The sequence below is a fragment of the Leishmania mexicana genome, chromosome 25 (assembly GCF_000234665.1).
Source record: "Leishmania mexicana MHOM/GT/2001/U1103 complete genome, chromosome 25".
Classification (NCBI taxonomy): domain Eukaryota; phylum Euglenozoa; class Kinetoplastea; order Trypanosomatida; family Trypanosomatidae; genus Leishmania; species Leishmania mexicana.
Window position 1 is genome coordinate 487,592 of NC_018329.1, and position 18,933 is coordinate 506,524.

The 18,933-nt window shown below is 63.8% G+C and overlaps 4 protein-coding genes across 4 annotated transcripts; all 4 read right to left on the reverse strand.

Moving 5' to 3' along the window:
• Positions 1 to 895: 895 nt before the first annotated feature.
• Positions 896 to 7,780, reverse strand: LMXM_25_1260 (conserved hypothetical protein; the record flags this gene model as incomplete). The annotated part of the gene is made up of 1 exon (XM_003876131.1): positions 896 to 7,780. One exon carries the CDS (start codon positions 7,778 to 7,780, stop codon positions 896 to 898), a length of 6,885 nt encoding a protein of 2,294 aa, XP_003876180.1.
• A 2,350-nt stretch (positions 7,781 to 10,130) lies between these two features.
• On the reverse strand, positions 10,131 to 11,663 carry LMXM_25_1270 (conserved hypothetical protein; the record flags this gene model as incomplete). The annotated part of the gene is made up of 1 exon (XM_003876132.1): positions 10,131 to 11,663. One exon carries the CDS (start codon positions 11,661 to 11,663, stop codon positions 10,131 to 10,133), a length of 1,533 nt encoding a protein of 510 aa, XP_003876181.1.
• Positions 11,664 to 12,809: 1,146 nt separating this feature from the next.
• On the reverse strand, positions 12,810 to 16,013 carry LMXM_25_1280 (conserved hypothetical protein; the record flags this gene model as incomplete). Its single annotated transcript, XM_003876133.1, has 1 exon — positions 12,810 to 16,013. The coding sequence occupies one exon, from the start codon at positions 16,011 to 16,013 to the stop codon at positions 12,810 to 12,812; it is 3,204 nt and encodes a 1,067-aa protein (XP_003876182.1).
• An 880-nt stretch (positions 16,014 to 16,893) lies between these two features.
• On the reverse strand, positions 16,894 to 18,789 carry LMXM_25_1290 (conserved hypothetical protein; the record flags this gene model as incomplete). Its single annotated transcript, XM_003876134.1, has 1 exon — positions 16,894 to 18,789. One exon carries the CDS (start codon positions 18,787 to 18,789, stop codon positions 16,894 to 16,896), a length of 1,896 nt encoding a protein of 631 aa, XP_003876183.1.
• Between the last annotated feature and the right edge of the window lie 144 nt (positions 18,790 to 18,933).

Consider the following 18,933-nt stretch of genomic DNA (forward strand, 5'->3'; position numbering starts at 1 on the left):
CGCAAAGGGAGGAGGCGTGATGAGATGAAGGCGGCAATGTGAATGGGCCGCTTCTGGAGGGAAGGGCGAGGGGGGAGGGGGGGGCGGTTGCACTGTGGTCGAGTCCCCTCTCCGTCCTCCCCTTTTTATCGATACACAAGCCGAGGCGTATGTGCTGCGTGTAGATGATGCATGCCGGCAGAAGGTAAAAGGCGGGTGCGAGCGCGTGCAGAAAGGGATCTGTGTGAGGAAGTTGCGTGGGTCACATGCTTGAAGCAGTTTGGCGCGCGGCGAAAGCGAAGAGCCACATGCACGCGCTGGCACCCATTACAAGTGTCGAGGGGGAGAGGAGAGCATGATACACACACACGCGCGCGCGCAGAAGAGGAGGAGAGAGAGAGACGTCAGGTGCCGGGGCCGTGTGTGAATGCCAACGCTGCAGCCCATCTTCCGTGCGTGCCTGTCTCTATATGTGTGTGTGTGTGCACTGCGCCTTGGAGGCGCCAAGGGAAGGGGGAGAAGGGAGTGCAGAAGCCGCCAGATCCGTTACAAGGCGTATCACGGCAGCCTGACCTTCTCTTCACTGCCTCTCCCCTCGTTCTGCGGTGCGCAACACTGCCACACCACCTGCTGCCACAGCGCGTTGATTGCCCTCTTGCCGCTTCCATCGACCATCGTTTTCCTTCTTGACGTCGATAGTTGTGCGGAAAGCTGCCGTGATGATATAGGGGAGGGGGGAATGGGGTGGTGAAGCGGGGCGGCGCTCGGGGACGGTTCGAAGCACAAGCACGCACGCGCACGCGCTCTCACACACGGGGGGAGAGGGGGGAGGTTCTTAGACGAAAGGGGACGTCAACAGAATGAAAGTCGTGAGAGAGAGGGAGGGGGGCAAGAAGACGATCAGCGGCGGCCTGTGCTACGAGAGATGGACGCTGTCGCAGCAGTGGCAGGGGCAGTTCTCGACGGGGCATTTTGTGTGCTTGCTGAACCACTCCCGCAGGTGGCACCAGTGGCCCCCGTGCAGACACACGCTGCACCATGCGAAGAAGCGCTCCGGCGGCAGCTCCGTCGCGCGGTGCTCCATACGCTCACCGCACACGGTGCACATCGGCGACTGCCACTGTCGGCACTCCGGGTTGCCGCACGGAATGAGTTGTTTGCGGGTCATGTTCGTCGAGGTCATGGACGAGATGGAGCTCTTGCTCGGCGCCGTCGCGTGCATCGCCTGACCGCAGTTGCACCGCAGCTCCACCGCTCGGTAGAGCGCTTCATTAGCTCCTGGACTGGCCCCACCAGCAGTCCCGGCCGCCTCGCGCAACGAGCGGTCGCGGTCGGTTGTCGCGGTTGCGGTGGTCTGGGCAAATCGGTTCAGCGTGCGCTCCATCATCATGGCTGTTTGGGTCGACATCATCGCCGCAGCGGAGGCGGCACCAGGCCCCACGCCGATGTCACTTCCGAGTGCCCCCAGCGCGCCAGGGAAACCACTTGGTCGAGGCACGTCAGCACTCGAGAGAGGCCCCGCAGGGCCTCCTGGAGGGGCGCCGGTGGCGGCTCCAACAACACCGCCGCCACGTGTGGTGCCTGCGCCAACCATGCCCGGGGAAGAGCCACCGCCTCCGCCAATGATGGAGCCTCCCGGGATGCCCGCCACACCGCCACCGGCACCGGCGCTATGCGAGTTGCTGCTGCCGGAGATGGCGCTGCCACCCCCGTGCTTGTCCGCCTCTTCACGTGCTTTGAGAAGTTTCACGATATGCAGATCGTGAAGACTGCGCCACATGGCGAGTCCCTGGTCGTTAAGCAAGCGCCGGTACGCGTCACGCCACATGCGGACAGTTGGCGAGAGCACATTGCTGAACGCCGCTGCGTAACTCAGGGGCGTTTGCACGTCGCCGCTCTCGTCCACGTAGCGCTGAAGTGCGCCGCAGTCGGTGCTGACGCCCTCCACCACCGTCACGAGCAGCAGCGAGCACCGGTAGATGGGGGCGAAGCGATCCACAGAGGCGGTGGATGCGGCGGCAGCGAGCACGAAGGTGTCACTAGGATCACTGTAGTGGGAATCGACGCTGCCGTGGGCAGGGAGGGAGGCGCCGGACGAGCTTGGGAAGCGGCCGCTGAGAGCCGCCGGCGACACGGCAACGTCTACGGAAGAGCTCTGCGCAGGCGATCGAGGTAGGCCGGACAGCGATGCGCGCTTTGAATCCACGCGTCTCTGCTGCCGCGCGCGGATCCCGAGTGGCGACAACGTTGAGGACGGCGACCCGTACATGCTGTCGGCGACCGCCTGTTGAGCTGCTGTGCTGGCGGTGGCGGTGGTAGAGTAATCACGGTACTGCTGCTGCACCAGAGCCTGCAAAACCTCCATCACGTTGGCGATATGGCCGCTGTGGTACCGCGAGGGCAAGAGCAGCGCCGTGGAAAGGGCCACCTTGTCAGAGAGGACCAGGCGCGGATACCTCTCCAGCAGGCGTAGCACCACTGCCTTCTGCTGCGGTAACGTAAAGAGGTCATCGAAGCGGCTGACTGGCTCCGTCGCCTCAGCGGTGCACGTGGCCGTGCTCGATGTGGCCTCGTCGCTGCCCCTGCCCGCGCTCCCAGCATCCGCCGGCAGAATCCTATCCCCTGCTGCCGCCGCTCCGCACGACTGCTGATGCATCACAAGCTCCATGTATGTGAGCATCAAATGAATCCAGAAAGTTACCCCAGGACAGTCGTCTGCTGCCAGGCTCATCACAGCTGTCTGCCGGCCGCGCGCTGCAGACAGGGTCAAGGCGATACTGGGGTACTGCGCGTTGTGCGTGCCGTACAGCGCCAGCAACTCCGCAGCCTCCTCGAGACGGTCCAGCAACACGAGCACGGCCACGCGCCGCTCCAGCGCTTCCTGCAGGCTGCGTTGGCCTATGCCGTCTCCCTGCACGAAAAATCTCTCCGCCGGGTGCCGGGGGTGGTGGTCGCCGCGTGGAGGAGGAGACCGGGTCGCCTGCGCCCCACCGGCTCTCGCCGCGGCAGCGCTGGCACCCGTCCCCTCACGCTCGATAGTGTGCTCAGATGGTGGATCAACGAGAAACACTGCAGGTGGCGTCGTCCAACCCATGGACTCCAGCACGAGCTGCCGCAACATCCCAATCGCCACGGGGTACGTCGGAAGGTATGCGGCGCTGTCCCCTGCAGCACCACCGGCCGCCCCAGGGGAGCCTGCTCCACCCCTGAGAACTGATGAAGCCGCACGGCTCACGCCAGCGTTGATCGCGGGCCCGGGAAGGTGCGCTGGTGATGGTGGGCGGCCCGCACGAATGCCTGCCGCGGCGGCGCTGAACGGGTGCAGTGAAAACCCCGAAGGCCCCTTGTGCCGCTCCATGGCGCTCGACAAACCCGCCAGCAGAGGGGCCGGCAGTCCGCGTGCCCCTATGGGGCTCATGATGGCGTAACCGCTCGGAGGCGCAAAACCCGCCGCCTCGCCAGCGGCGGTTGCATTGGTCAAAGCGAGCTGGTGGTGGTGGTGACTGAGCGGAAACTGCGAGGAGAGCCGAGTGTCACTCAGCCCCAGCTGTTGCCGCAACTCACACTCCGACACCAGCAGCTCCAGCAGCCCTGGCACGGCTCGCTTCAGGCCCACAACTAGAGAGGGGGCCGACGCTGCCAGCCCCGCCGCCTGGTCGGTGCCACGAGACTTTGGCGCCACCATCACAGCAGTGGGGAATAGCAGCTGTGCAGCACAGCAGCCATAGAGGAAGGTGGCGTACGCCTCCCGATCTAGGCCTTCGCGCAGGAGCACGGTCAAGTTGCGCACCGGGTCATATGAAAAGCCGCTGCGCAGCCGTCTCCATAGATGCCGCGTACGATCAAGGCGGTGGAATTCGCAGAAGCTCATTTCCTGTGGAATGGACGTTGCTGCTGGTGTTGCTGCTGTTGGTGCGGACTGAGCGGCACCTCGGCCAGCCGCGGATGTGGTGCCTGTGTATGGCTGCTGCATCGGTTCTGCAGGGGTGGACCGGCTGTGAGGCGACGCAGCGACAGGTTCGCGCAAGGACGATCGACGACCGAGTAGCTCCTTCTCCTGGAGGGCGCCGCTGATGCCGCTGCCATGCAAACCTTTAGGACCTTTAGGAGCAGCTGCACCGCCACTGCCCACCACAGAAGACGCAGCCTCCCTCGAAAGTCCGGCGCGCGGGCTGCCTGAGCTTGGCGAGCCCTCGTTGTCACCCACTCCGGCGGTCCCTGCAGCCCCCATTCTCAGCAGGCCATGAGCTGTAGAGGAAGCAGCGCCGAAGCCAGACTGCTGCTCGTTCGCGTTGGCGCCGGCGAGAACGCAGTGCTCGTAGTCACCGGTGGAGGCAGCGCCAGCACGGGCCCGCGGCGTGTCCCGTTCACCCTCTTCTTCGTCGTCTTCGTCCTCCACCTCGTCCAAGAGCCCCAGACCGATCAAATCCATAGGTCGCCCCTTTTGTCTGGCCGCCGCCGCCGCAACGCCACCACGACCGCCCCCGCCACCGCGGGCAGCTGCAGCACAAGCCCTGCCGCCGCCAGTGGCAGAGCTGCCAGTACTTGACAGCTGAGCTCCACCAGTGGTGCTGTCGCCTGATACGTGAGGTTTGTTTGTAGAGGTAACGGTTGCCGCGCCGGCGACACCTGCGCGCCCGCCCAGCAAGCCCATTCCGGCTTTGGATGCGGATCCAAAAGAGGTGGGAGTGGGGCAAGAGGGCACCGCCATACCAGGAGCTGCGCTGGCGGCGGCGGCTTGACACTCCAGCCGGTCGAGCACAGCCTCCTCGTAAGCATAGATCGTTGTATTGTACGCCGTGGAGGTGTGTGTGAGGAAAGCGTTGGGACCGGCGCCGACCAGTGCCGTGCTGCTGCTGAGGCTGGTGACCGTGCTGCCACCTGGGTTGTACACCTGCGTATATAGCTCCCCATTCTTTGCATTGAGTAGCAGCAGCTGTGGCAAGTCTGTTCGGCAGCCACGCGCCATTGCGTTGTCGTCCACCTCGCCGTCACAGTCGTCTGTGGGACGAAGGCCGCTAGTAGCACCGTGAGAGGCGTGCAAGAGCTCAGAGTGGTGAGGTCCGGCAGCGGACATTCCGCCTCCGGTGCTGCGGTGCACCGACGCGAGGCCCGGGATGCTGCCGGAGGCGACCGCCCTCATCGACTCCGAGAGCGGGTGGCACACACACCCCACCGCTGCGGCAGGCACGCGGGACGGCAACCGGCACTTAAGCGCGGACTGCGCCTTCACACTGACATGCACCAAAGCGTTGCTCCCGTCAGTGATGGAGGGCATGGTTGTGCCAGTGCCGTCGCCGGAGAAGCCGGAGCGAGTGCTGCAGGAGCCGTCCGAGAAGTCCTCCTCGGCCTCGGCCTCCGTCCCACTGCAGCCACTGTTCACAGGGTTGCTGTTAATCACACCCCAACGATCCGCCTCCAGTTCTCCGCCGCTCGGCGAGCGGTGGTGCGGAAGGCCGCCACTTGGGGCGCGACGTTGGCGACTGCGGCCAGCCCCGAAACCTCCCCCGGCACCACCGGAGCCAAAGCCGCTCGGGCTCAGGTGGGGGTTAGCTGCGCTGCCATAGTGGTGTGACGTCACGACGACAGGGCCGCTTGGAGCAGCGCGCGATGGTGCAAGCGCCTTGAAGGTATGCGCGCGCAGACCGCCGTCGCGCGTCGTGCCAAGCACCACCCCCGCCTCTGTCGCACTCCAGCACAGGGAGGTATATCCCGCGCGCGCGTATACCTGACACGAAACCGGCCGCGTCGCCATGCGCACATCCCAGAGCTGCACAATGTCCCGCATCTGTGACGCACCTACCGTGGCGACGTACCGCTGCGAGGGGTGGCACGCCACCTGCTCGGCACTGCAAAGGACACATGGGGCAGCGTTGTCTCTGGTGCGCGCGTAGACAGGGACGCCGAACACCTCGGGCGGTGCGCCGAGGTACGTGACGCCGTCGTGAGAGGCGCGCAGATCGAGCAGCTCTGCGTAGAAGCCGAGCCCATCGAGACGCCGCGCGGCCACAACAGTCAGGTGGGACTGTGGCATCCAATCCAGCGCTGTCACGGGGCCCAGCAGTTGCTTCTGCTGAACTACACTGTAGCTGAGGTGGTCCGCGCCCGCGTATGGCACCAGACGGGTGCCACCGACACTGCTGCCGCCGAGCGCGCTGGCCCCTGCGGCGATGCCGCCTACCGCGGGCACAAAAAACCGCTCGTTGGTGTCGGCGTTACTCGTGCTGACGCTCGTGGTAGTGGAGCTACAGCACCTGCCCTCCACCGAGCCCAGCACGTACTCGACATCCAGTAGCTGCACCGCGCCGCTCTGCCGGCCCAGGGCGAGTATGGCCGAGTTGCGCGGATCCCATCCGGACGCGGTGACAACGCGGTCATGACGAGATACTGGCCTACGCGTCGGGAGCCCCACCACAGCCGCCGGGGCCGCCCCTCCGTACACGTCAAGTCCGTCGGTGACGCATGGACCGGCAGCGCCGGTTAAACTAGGGCGGCGGCGGCTGTTTGCCACACCACCGCCTCCGGTGCCAGCAGCCACCGCCTCGCCTGCTCTGTTCTCATCGCCGCCTTCGTCTCCGTACCCATCTGACACCATTAACGGGGCGTTCTGCAGTGAGCAGTCCCCTGCCGTGTTCGGCGGTGTGGAAGTCTGCTCACTACTGGCAAAGCTGTTCGCGGGGAAGGTAGCGTTCACCGGCGCGCCAAAGCCTTCGGAAAACGGCCGCGGCGGGTGCCGTGCCGATGACACTACAGTGCCACCGCCACTTCCACCACCGGGCGGCCCGCCGTATCCGTCGGTGCCGCGCCGTCGCATCGGCAGCGACATGGACACCCGAAGAGGGGACAGTGTCGTGGCATCGCTGCGGCCAATCCAGCTAAGCCCCTCCGCATTCGCCACGAAGAACAGCACGCAATCTGTGGCGCAGCTGAGAGAGAGAGCAGTGGGAGCAGGGGGAACGGCCGCGGCCGAGGCGGTACTGCTGGTGCGAGCACCACCACCGCCGCCACCACCAGCGCGCCCGGCTAGTGCTTGCAGGCTGCCGGCGTGGTATCCACTATACCCCGCTGCACTGTTCCCGCTCACGCGACCTGACGACTGCCCCGGGCCGTACTCCTCTGCAAAGGTCGAGGTAGCCCCGGCGGTGGCTACCGTTGGCGTCGCCCATTCCTGCGGCGACGCGTTTGCTCCACCATGCGAGCTGAAGAGTCGCCCCTCTCCAGCGCTGACACCGCCGCCACAGGGGACTGTATGAAAAGGGACAAGCGGGGCGCCCCAGTGGTACGCGGAGTTGACGTCCTGCTTCTGCTGCTCTTGTTGCAGCCAGTCGTCAGAAGCCGCAGAAGTCGCCGACGCGTACCCCACGCTGGTGCGAGGGGGTGGTGGAAAGCGCACGCGTGATGCTGACATCGCGAACGGAGCGGGCAGCCCATAAGCGTCATACCCGCCCGCCCGCACATCTATGCCGCTAGCCGTCGCAGCTGCCACAGAGCCGGTGCCTCTGCCAACAGCGGAGAGGCGGCACAGCATGCGCAGGTATTCACGAGGCACACATGCCGGTGCACCAGCAAAGTACGGCATTAGGTCCGGCGGCACGGGCTTGACAGACCTGGTAGTCGTGGAGGCGCCAACGTCATCGAAACCGTCACACACGACGCTGCCCAGCATACCAGACCCTCCCGCTGCCACCGCACCACTAGAAGCGAACGGGAAGACACGATCGAGAACATAGTACAGCCGCACCTGGCTCGACGTGGCGGTGGCGTAGATGCCGGTATCACCAGGCTGCTTGCTCAGCAGCATGTCGCTTGGCGCAGCGAGTGGATGGATGGGTGAGAGAAAAGACGAGAGGGAGGAGCGAGGCACGTACACAGCAGTCGACCACCGCGCTCGAGAAGCGGTTGAAAAGGGCAAGGCAACTGCACAGGCAAGGCAATACAGCGAGCAGGAGCGATGCGCGAGGGAGGGGAGGGAGGGAGATGCCACACACACAAACACACACGCACCCAAGCCCGCTCAAAAGGAAAGACGTGTGCGCGCGTGGGCTTATCTCGGCGCTTGGGTCGTTCAAGATGTATGGTATACCGCCTCTCTCTCTGTGCGTCTGGCTGACGATGATGATGATGGTGTTTGGTGGCGGTGATGGGAACGGTGGTGGTTTAGGGCGGGAGACGGAAAGATGTGCGGGGAAAGGGAAGGGCATAGTAAGGCGTGTAGAGAGAGTAGTACTGCAGGGAAGCAGTGCGCTCTCAGCCTTGTGGAGTAATGGCACGCAGAAAAGTGGAGACCGGAGGGAGGGGGGAGGGGGTGGCCGCGCGGTTCAGCACGCCCTCAGGCCGTGTTGACAAAGTCGCGGTAACTGCGCTCGCAAGCTGCATTGGTCCCTTACCATTACGAGGAGAGTAGCGCTACACTCCACCAGCACAGACACGGCCTGCGCAGCAACCAGTAAAGATGCATGCACGCCCCATGCGGGCCCCTTTGTTTTCCATCCCGTTTCTCTGTTCAACCGAAATGGTGGCGCGCTGTGTACGTAAGCAACCTGCTGCCCTCCCGCCTCCCCTCTGTCTGTCTCTCAGATCCCACCCTCCCCCCACCCCGCCATCCGCTCTTCTCCGTTCGCGCAGGGTGGTACTGCACCTTCCCCACACAGTGAACATACATATCAACGACAGCAGCAAGCAGCAAGCAACACGACGAGCACCACAGTTGGGGCGCGCAGAGATGGCGAAGAGGGTGATGGGAGGGGCAGCCTTGGGGGGGGGGGGCGAGGAGCCAAAATAAAAAGAAAGGGCTCACAGGCGATAGAAGGGCATGCAGCAATAGGAGAAAGCCAGGGGCGTTCACACCAGCACGTATACATCCAATACACGGACAGCAACCAGGAACGCCGTAGAGGAGGCGCGGGGCGACGACGACGACGAGAACGACAGAAAGTAAGCAAAGAACGCAAGATGCGCATCACTTTACACGCGAGAGATAAGCACGACGCAGCAGTGCACGGCCAAACGTTACTCGGACCTGCGCAGTCGGTTCCCATCGACCGGTCAACCCAACGCCACACGCCACCCCCACTCGCCCGTCGGCACACACACACACACATGCACACGCATCTTCAGGGCCGACCAGTGGTGGGGCGCAACAAGGAGTGTGAAGCCAGAGGGAAGGGAGGAGGAGATGCAGCACAGGAAGCGGCGCAGCACACAGCCGAAGGAGCGACGACGCCTTCCCTCCGTATCCACAGGCACCGCAAACACATATATATGTACGATGGTGAAGGTGTACCTTGCACAATCGTTGCGGACGACTGTCCGTCGCTCTCTCTCCCTCCCCTCCCCCCTCGTCTTCCTTTCCCAGCCCGCACGAGTGAGCTCGTCGGGCCCTCAGCCAAGCGAACAAATGTTTTCCTTGCTCGTCGTTGCCCTCTCAACTCGTCCGTGTACGCCCCTTTCCGGGGCGATGGCAGTGCGACGTGGTCGGCGGCACGATCGGGAGGGGAGGGGAGGGTTTACTCTCTCGCTTCTCAAGCGGAAGCGTGATGATTATTCTGCCTGCCCACACACTCTCTCGCTCGCAGATCCATTGTAGCAGGCTCCCCGGCGACCTCATCGCCTCATTTTTTTCCTCGCCACTTCCGCTGCCCGGCGGCTTCCGAGTAAGTTCCGCTCATCCGACCCCACCCGCCCTTCATGCCTCCAGACGACTGAGACGGGAAGCTGGCGCGGAAGGGCGGGTGGCGCCGCCCTCTCGTCCGTGCACACAGCACCAGGGCACCGGCACGCCCCTTGTATGCAAACAGACGCGCTCTATGCCGCGCCGGCGTGGCCCTCGGTGTAAGCGGCCCGGCCGCACACACCACCCCAGAGGTCGGACCGACTGGGACGAATGTGCCGACTCGCGTGATCGCCTGCCTGCAACGCCCCTCTCGCCTCTCCCCCCATCCCTCCACACGCTGGCGAAGGCACAAGCTCCACGGAGCGCTGAAGCCATGCAGGGCGGGAAGGGCAGACACGGCGAGCACATACGAGCGAAAAGCCATGCCGCCTCCCAGTGCGCAGCCAACACCACTGCGACGAGGGAGCGACGAATCATTGCGCATGCAGACACACACACACACATACGCCCATCAGGCGCTTTTCGCTTTCTGAGCCCCTTACTCGGCGCCTGTGCTCATGCACACCCACGTATCCTCCTCCGTTGCCGCCGAGATCATGTCCCCGCTGGTGCTGTGCGTGGAAGAGGTGGCCTCGCTACCTTTCTGGTTGTCCGGGGGTGGGGCCGCTGCGGCGGGGGCTAACGGCGTAGCTGACGCTCCGCGGCCGGCGGAAGACGCGACAGCAGCAGCGCCAGTGGGAGTGGCAGGGGCCGGATCGGTGTCGCGGGCAGCCCTCAGCGCTGTCGCCAAGCTCACCTCCACCTTTTCCGCAGGAGCTATCGGAGTCGAGGACGGCGCCGGTGTCATGAGCTCTGCTGGCACCTCGATCCCTTTAGCCTCCAACGCACTCGCGAGCTGAGCAACGCGCCTCCGCTCCTGACGAAGCGCCTCCTGCAGCTCCTGCACCATCGACTCGAGCCCCGCGATCTGCTGCCTCGTGCTGCTGTAGTGCACGAGGTCCTTTGGGTCCACGTTGGCACCATCCTCGCTGAGCGCATCCGTCCCCTCGCCCTCGGCGCCGCTGCAGCGCGATGCCTCGCCCGCCACAACGCTGTTCAGCGCGTTGTCGATACCCATCACGAAGCCACTGGCTGCCGTCATCACGCGCTTTGCAAACAGCGGCACAACGGCAAATTCTTCGTCGTCGGTGCTCTGCCGACTCCTATCGTTCACCTGCGGCGACGACGACGGCGTTGGAAGGGTCGATGGAGACCCCGGCGATGCCGCCGCCGAGGTGCTCGCAGAAGCCTTTTGGTGGGGGACAGCACCGCGGCGCGGCGACTCCGACACACGGAGCTGAGTCAAACGGAAAAAGTAGCGGTCGAAAAACTCGTCCTCGCTGATGCGACCGCGCGCTGGTGTCATCGCCGAGGAAGGGGAGGAAACCTGTGGCCGCTCGCCAGTTGCGGCAGCCGGCACAGGGCTCCCGCCCCCACCTTCTCCAAGCCTCGCAGTAAAGGACGGGTCCGTCTCCCACCGCCTCGCGTCCAGTGACGCCCAGACGCTGGAGCGTGGGTTCACCGCGTCGCCCACAAGCGACATGTAGCGCTTCAGCACCACCTCGTTGTAGTCCAGCAGCCGCTGGCGGGTCTCTTCTATCGGCTCATCGGGGTACTCGACGGTGCGGCGGTTTGGCGTCATGCCAAGCGGCGGAAGGCGCCCCGGCGTCCCAACAGGAGAGCCACCCTCCGACTTGCTGGTGGTGGTGCCGCCTGCCGCCATGTACTGCTGGCGGCGGAGCGCGTTCGCACTGCTCAGAGGACTTTCCTTCATCCACGCCGCGAACGCCGCCTTCTCCTCTGGCTGAATGGGCAGCGTGTATGTCGCCTCCGCGTCCTGTAAGCGCCGCAGCAGGCCATTGGGCAGCGGCATTTCCGCGACCGCCTTCCCAAGAGCCTCGTCGCCGGCGTATACGTCGCCGCGGCCCACGACGTTGGAGGCGATATGCTCGAGATACCCCATAAACCCCGCCGACTCGGACTTGAACGCCTCGGCGAAGTCTGAAAAGTCCTGTGAGAGTATCGACCACATCGTTGACCGTCGTCGCTTTCTAACTCTTTAGCGGCTCTGTATGAATAGATGGTGTGTTGCGCCACGGCGGTTGCTCGTCCCTGCCCCTCTCCCTTGACCGTGTGGCTGCTGTCACTCCAGCTTGTGCCGCACACCGACAGACGCACGCAATGACGCCAGAGCGCCTTTGCCGAGTGAGCAAAGCAGGTAAGGGCGTCTCTTAAAGCGAGGGCCACCACGTGGGAGAAGACCCGGCTGCTGCCTCCGCTGCGGCTAAGGGAGGGGGAGGGGGGAGGTGCGGGATGTGTTGGTGGGTAAGAGCCCGTGCGCGGTGGTCGAAATAGAGAAGGGGACAAAGGAGGGGGGGGGAGATGGATAAGAATATAAATATATATATACACGTATGTGTGTGTGTGTGTGTGGGTGTGTCGGTAGTCAGGTCAGGTCGTCGGTGAACGGAGACGGAGACAGGACGAGGTGTATCAGCGGCAACAACGGCTTGAACACAGGGAGGGGGGAGAGACAGACAGAGAAATCAGCTGCGTCATCCGTGTAGGTGGTATGGATGTGAGTGAGGGCGAAGGACAGGTGAGAGGGAGAGAGGGAGCCATGGCGTGCTGGATAGACAGACGGGCATACATGCACCTACATGTACACGTGCTTGTTACGATACACCCATGCATGCGTGTCGAGTCCATCCCCGAGCATTCTGCTCAGAGCGAGCACGGAAAAAGAAAATGGGAGGAGACAGCACACGCAGCGCCTGACCTGATGCACGTGATCCACAAGCGCCGTGGGGGAGAGAAGGAGGGGGCCTCGAACACGTTGCATCGCTCTCCCCCCACCCTCCAACGCGCACTCACCGAGTCGAGTGGAGGACGCTGTGTAAAGCCCTCGTGCCGCCCGTCCCCCACTCCCCCCTTCCACTCTTACGAGGGTGGAAGCGCACATACGCACACACACGCAGAGGGGGAGTAGCGCTCTCCGGCTATTTCTCGATCACCGGATTCTGCCATCTTGTCTGTTATCGAGTCTGACCCCCTCCGTTCGAAAGTACGTGCGCCGCTGCCATCACCGCAGCAACAACAGCCATCACATCTGCGGACCGAAACCGTCCACCCCACACACAGACACACACACGCTCCCCACCCAGAGTAACCCTGGAGGCTATGCCGAGTAGACGTACGTGCTGTCCTTCCCCCGCACCATGAAGCCGCGCTCAATCATCTTCTCCATCGCCTTCTTCAGCATCGCCGTTGTCACCGGAAACGGCACCTGCGCTGCTACGGCGCTCGCCAAGTCGGCGCGCGTCATGGTGCGTTGCGCCTTAAGGCAGCTCACGATGGCCACCTCCACCAGATGACCGCCGTTGTCGGCGTTGCGACCACCGCGGCTGGGGCCATCGAGGCCGGCAGACGCCGTGGTGCGCATGCGCGTCTGAAAGGGAATGCGCACCTTGCTCGTGGCAGACGTGAAGCTCAGGTTCAACTGCAGCAAGTCCGTGGCAGCGAGCGTGCAGCCGGCGGACGCACCCGCGGCGGCGCCGGGCGAGGCGGACAGCGGTGACGTACATGACGCGGCCGCCTCCTCGACCCTCCCAGCGCACTCGTCGTCCTCGTTGTCGAGGTCTGCAGATTTGCGCGGCGCCCCTCCGCCGGAAGGCGGCGACGAGGCGGCCTCCTCGCGCAGGACAAGGCGGAATCGTGGATGACACAGTCCTTGCAGCGACCACAGGAACTCCGTGTTGGTCATGCACATCCCCACAGCGTCGCACAGTGCCTTGACTGTGATGGAGGTGACACCGCGGTCGTAGAGCGCGTCCAGCAGCATGAGCAACACGCACTGCGTGTACGTGCCGGTGAGCGTCAGCGCGGAGCTCTGCGGTGTGAGCCGCATGAGCAGGGTCGCGTGGCTCAAGGGGTGCTGCCAGCTGAGGTGGCGGTTCGGGAACCGGCCGGTGTAGAACTTCTCCACTAGTTGCGTGATGCCCCGCACAGCAGGTGGTACGTAGAAGTTGCTGGGCATCGAAGGGCACTCGGGCCAGTAGCTCTTCGTCAGGATGAACAGATGCGTATCGAGGCTCTTCGTCTCTGACACGAGTCGACCCACCGCCGCGGTGTCAGCACCTTCCTCGCCGGACGGCTGCTGCTGCTGCTGCGACCGCTCCTGCTCCTGCACCCACATGTTGTACTGCGTCGTCAGCTCCGTCGACGAGGTCAGATCGGTCAGCATGCCCTCAAACTTGGAGGTGAAGGAGAGGCCGCAGATGTCGCGCAGGAAGCAAATAAATGTGTTTTCAGCTGTGCTGTTCAGCTTGCGGTGCGCGTTCAGGCAGCGCCTGGCAAAGTCGCGCCAGTAGGCCGCCTCGAACAGGTCCTTTTTGGGGTGGTAGGAGTAGATGTGCGCGATGCGCCGCAGCACCGACGTAGCTTCCCTCACCTCCGCCGGAAGCGGCGCGGCGTGATGCAGTGCGGCCGCGCCCATCACGGCGTCGCCCTCCGACGCGTCCTCCACCTCTGCCGGCTCCTCCCGCCCCGACGAAACACCTTCGTCCTCCTCAGCCCGTGTGAGGTCGGGCGAGGGTGTCCCAACGGGCGGCCGCGACGACGGCGACGTTCCCTCAGCGCGTGGCCGGCGCAGCGGCGACGACGACACGTCCTCCTCGTCGTCGTTGTCACTATCTCTGTTCCTCTCTAGCGCCACCGGCGCCGTCGATTTCGAAGAGCCAACCGGCACGTGCCCCACCTCGACCTCCCTCATAATGGCATCCTGGTAGGCGGCAAGCTGCTCCGAGAAGGCCTGTGGGTAGGCCTCGAGGATTGTCTGCAGGTCCTCGTGCAGCGCCACTTTGAAATCCCTCTCGCACTCCGCAAAGCACTTCGCGACAGTGCGGCTGCCTTGCTCCAGCAAACCAAGTAGGTGCCGCACTGCCAGGAACGGGCGCTCGCACGGAGGCACCAGAGCCGCAGCGGGTGTGCCCTTGGTCGACGAGGGCACCAGCTCCTCCATGATGCGTTGGCCGCAGTCCATCAGATACTCGTGAAATAAATCGGCGACAAGCGGAGCGCTGCGCACCCGAGCACTGACGGAGAGCAGCTGCCACCCCAAACGCAGCGAGCGGTACTCCTGCCGCTCCATGAGGGCCACAAAGTCGCGCTTCAGCACCTCGTTACCCACCGTGCTGATCAACGACCCTTGAATCGCCTCCTCCAGCATCAGCGACGTCCCGGGGTGAAGCAGGGATGCCGACATCGGCCCGACGTGTTTAAGAACGCCGTCGCAAAACCGGAAAAACACTCTTCCGCTGACGCTCTCAGCCCACAAGCGGTGCGCAACCGCCTCGTAGTGACCTCGCACAACGCGCACCACTGCCGGCTCCACTCGCGTTGTGTATTGCTGAGTGGCAAGGGTGAGCTGAGTGAAGAGGCGCAGCAGACGCTGCCGGAGCGGTTTGTCGAGGGAGGCGAGAGAAGGCGGGCACGCTAGTGCGGCGAGCGGAGTCGCATCCACGCTCGGGAGCGGCAGCGCGGAAGCTACCGACTGCTCCGAGCCCACAGGAGAAGCTGCTGCACGCTTGTCCGGCAGCGCCGCCGCATAAGACACGCGCGCATAAGACACGCGCGCAGAGCGGGACGCCGAGAGAAGCGCCGCCGTATCAGCCGTCAGCTCCGCCTTTAGTACGGCCACGTATCCCTCTAGCGCTGTGTCACAGAGCTCCGGGTAGCCGCTGAAAACTTCACGAATCTCTTGCGTAGCGGCAGCGACGAGGGAGCGCGGCATGGCGCTGCCGACTTGCATCGAGCACCACTGGTCTGCGTAGACCCACACAGACGACAGCTCCGCCAGGGCCTGCTGTAGCCGCTCCCAGTAGGTGACAAGCTGTGCCAGAATCTGAACCACACCCAGCGTCGCGTTCGCCGACATCGCCGTGGCCTCCTCGTCGCTCTCCGTGTCGCCGTTTGCCATTTCTTGCGGGGTGCCAGCGCCGAGCGGCAGCTGCTGCTGCTGCGCCAACAGCACCTCCACGCAGCGCTGCGCATACGCCCGCGCGGCGGCTTGCAGCGCCTCCACCAGTGGAGTGCAGAGATCACTGTCCACGAGGGATCGCACACTGCGCAGCACTGCCTCGGGCGAGTAGCTGCAAAAGCGTCGCTGCGGTGTCGTGCAGTCATAAGCCATATCAAGGACAGCGTGCAGCATAGCCTTGGCGGCGGCCTCATCGTGCATCTGTATGGATGCACGTGAGGGGTATAACGGCGATGGTGGTGACGACGTGGAGTGTGCCTTACCCGGTGCCTGACGCTGCTGCGCCGGCGGCAGCTCGTGCAGCAGCGTCACCTGAAAGGAAGGCAAAGGGGGACGGGGGAACATCGTCGTCCGGATAACTGAGAAAACCCAAACAGTCACAAGCGCGGTCGATGAACAATCGACTGCCTTACGCGCGCGGAGACGCTCACCACACGTGTGTGCGGCTGCGCGTGCCTATGTGTTCGCTGCGTCGAACGTGTCCAGAGAAGCAGAAGTAGGGGAGACGAAGAGAGATGCCACGGAATGGAAACGGCGGATACACCGACCGACCGAAAGAGCGAGAGAGAGACACGCACACGCACATATGCCATACAGCCACATCAACCCCGGTGATGTCCATGATGGCAGGCACCTGATACGCGACGAGCCAGACGTGCGCACATGCACCACATACTCCACAGAAGGCGAGGGGGTAAGGGAGTGGGCTCGGGGGCCGATGCGCGACGCAAAACTAAGATGGTGCACCTTTACTTTGAACAAAAATCGCGCACCCGTTGTCACCTGCCGCGTCGAGCGCCTCTCTATCAGCCGTTTCTGTATGGCTCCTGCATCGGGGCAGGCTGTCCCCTCTGTGCTTGCCGCATCACGCTTGCTTCTGCAGGTTCTGAGAGAAGGAGCGAGCAACGCACACAGACGCCTGTGCACACGCATGCGTGAAACATGACACTCACCACACGCAGGATCACAAGCGCACAGTAGAGCAACAACGGCACACACACACAGTGCCTCAGCGCGTGCAATGGCGAAAAGGGGGTAAAGAAGTACCAGTGCCTCTTGCTTGCGGCACACAGAGGAGGAGCCGCCTGCGAAGCGGAAGACACGGGGAGCCGCATGTCTTCGCGGCAGAGAAAAGATGAGGTCTGCCCCGCGCGCGGTGAGAGGCCTCTCAGCCCTTTGAGGCACACATACACACACAAACGCGCGTTCGCCTCCCTCCACTCTCTTATGCAGACATCAGCCCCAGCAGGATGGCCTGGTAGTTGGCCGCCTCCTCCGTCATCATCTTGGTGCGCGCCACCGAGCACAGAGCGCGAAGCTCGTCGTCAGAGGTGAAGATCTGCGTCAGGAGGTACACGAGCACGTGGAAGTCGGCGATCGTCTCGGCAAATGACATGCTCTTCCGCTTTGGATCTCTGATGTAGTTGCGCAGGTTCTGCAGAGCCGGCGGCGGCATGCCTGGCCGCGAGAGTCGCATGAAGGCTCCACGGACGATGGGCGACTCGAACTGTTGCACTGCGATGTAGCTCGTGAACCAGCGCGTGTCGATCTCGGTGCTCGGTGCCGTGGTGACAAACCGCTGGTGCCCGCTTGGATCAGTGTCCGTCTGGGCCACTTCCAACGGCATTGTGCAATGCACCTGCCGCGCCTGCTCCACGCCCTGCAGCGCCGCCTCGCCACCCGGAGACTCCTGCAGCACCCCAAGACGGTAAAGGTGGACACACTGCGGCGAAGCCTGCCAGGCTTGGCAGGAGACTACGATGGTCGGCTCTGGTGTTGCACCGCTCAACGCCGCCACGGAGCTGGCGGGGAACTCACCCGGGGCGCTTGTCGTGTCTCCGCTCTTCGTCGACGGCATGGCTGCCGGTGCCACAGTGAGCAAAGCGCACTCGTCACCATAGCGAGACTGCTCCTTGGCACACAGCAGCAGCTCGCGGAAGTTCAGCAAGATGTCCTCCGGGTCGCGCATCGGATGCGTACAGGCCACCCCGACGCGCCGCAGACCCAGTGCCTTGGCGATCTTCTCTACCTTGTCCAAGTGCGCGTCCGGGAGGGGCTCAAAGGTGTAGGTGCTGCCATGTTGCTCCGGCTCGTACACGGCGTGCACTTCGATTGTGTGCGTGGCATCATCGTAGAGACCGTAGAGGATGGCGTAGCGCTGCAGCCTCCAATCCATCTGAGCCACGAAGCTCTGAAAGATGTTGATGGACTGGGCATCCACCTTCACCAGCTGAGTGCGACTTGGCACCCACTTCACGCGTGTCTGGTCAATAGCCGCCATGAGGTGTGACGATGAAATGACGTTGGAGGTGACGACAGAGCCGCCGATAAGCTTCTTCTTGTCGAGGTCGTGGAAGAGCCCTGAGACAGGGCACACGTTGGTGGAGTAGGTGGGCTTCTGGCACGCGTCGCACTTGCGCACCTCTGGTGTGTTGCCGTCTCTCTTGGCAGCCTCGAAGCGCCGGCGCTGCTCCTCTCTCAGCAGCCCCAGTGAGTCACTAGCGGACATGTTGCCACCCCGCACACACGTGTGTATATGTGTATGTGCCTTAATCGGCAGCAACCTCCCCCCCACCCTCCGTCCTGCCCCGACAGGAGAGAGCCGCAGAGAAAATATTGAAGATCGAGCTCCCGCCAAAGATGGATGGCAACTGAAACTCGGACAAGGCACGCAGCCGGAGCAGCAGCAATGGAAACAGGAGGGCCGAATGGCGCGTGTGCACGCGGGCGACTGACTCCCCAGTTGCGCCAACGCCTCTTCTCGGCGAAAGAGCCTCGAGGGTGCGCGAGTGCGGATGGTGATGAATGGCACGGCCTCTTCTCGCTGTTTTGGTGCTTCGTCCACGGCTCGATGGCTCGTCCTGCTCGCGCTCTCGCGGATGAGGAACACTTCTTGGAATTGGGGATGGAAAAGGGTGAGAGAGCACAGGCAGACAAGAGAGAAGGGGGGGTACACGGTGCGTGCATGCGTGTGTGCATGTGCGTAGGAGGGGGGAAGGGGAGGGGGTAGGAGCGGGACACAAACAGGAGAACGGATGCCAGCAAAGGGAAGGGAGAGAGCGCGGTAGCATGAAGCACACACACACACACACCACCGATGACGGTGGCATTTCCTTCCCATGCGTGTGTTCGCATCTGCGTGCAGCAAGAAAAGGGGTGGCGAGGAAGGACAAGGCACCCGCACGACGCCGTCGCGTAGTTCACGGTGTGCTGGTGGCGTCCCCCCATCGCCCCCCTCCCCCTCCCCCTACTCTCGTAGGGGAAA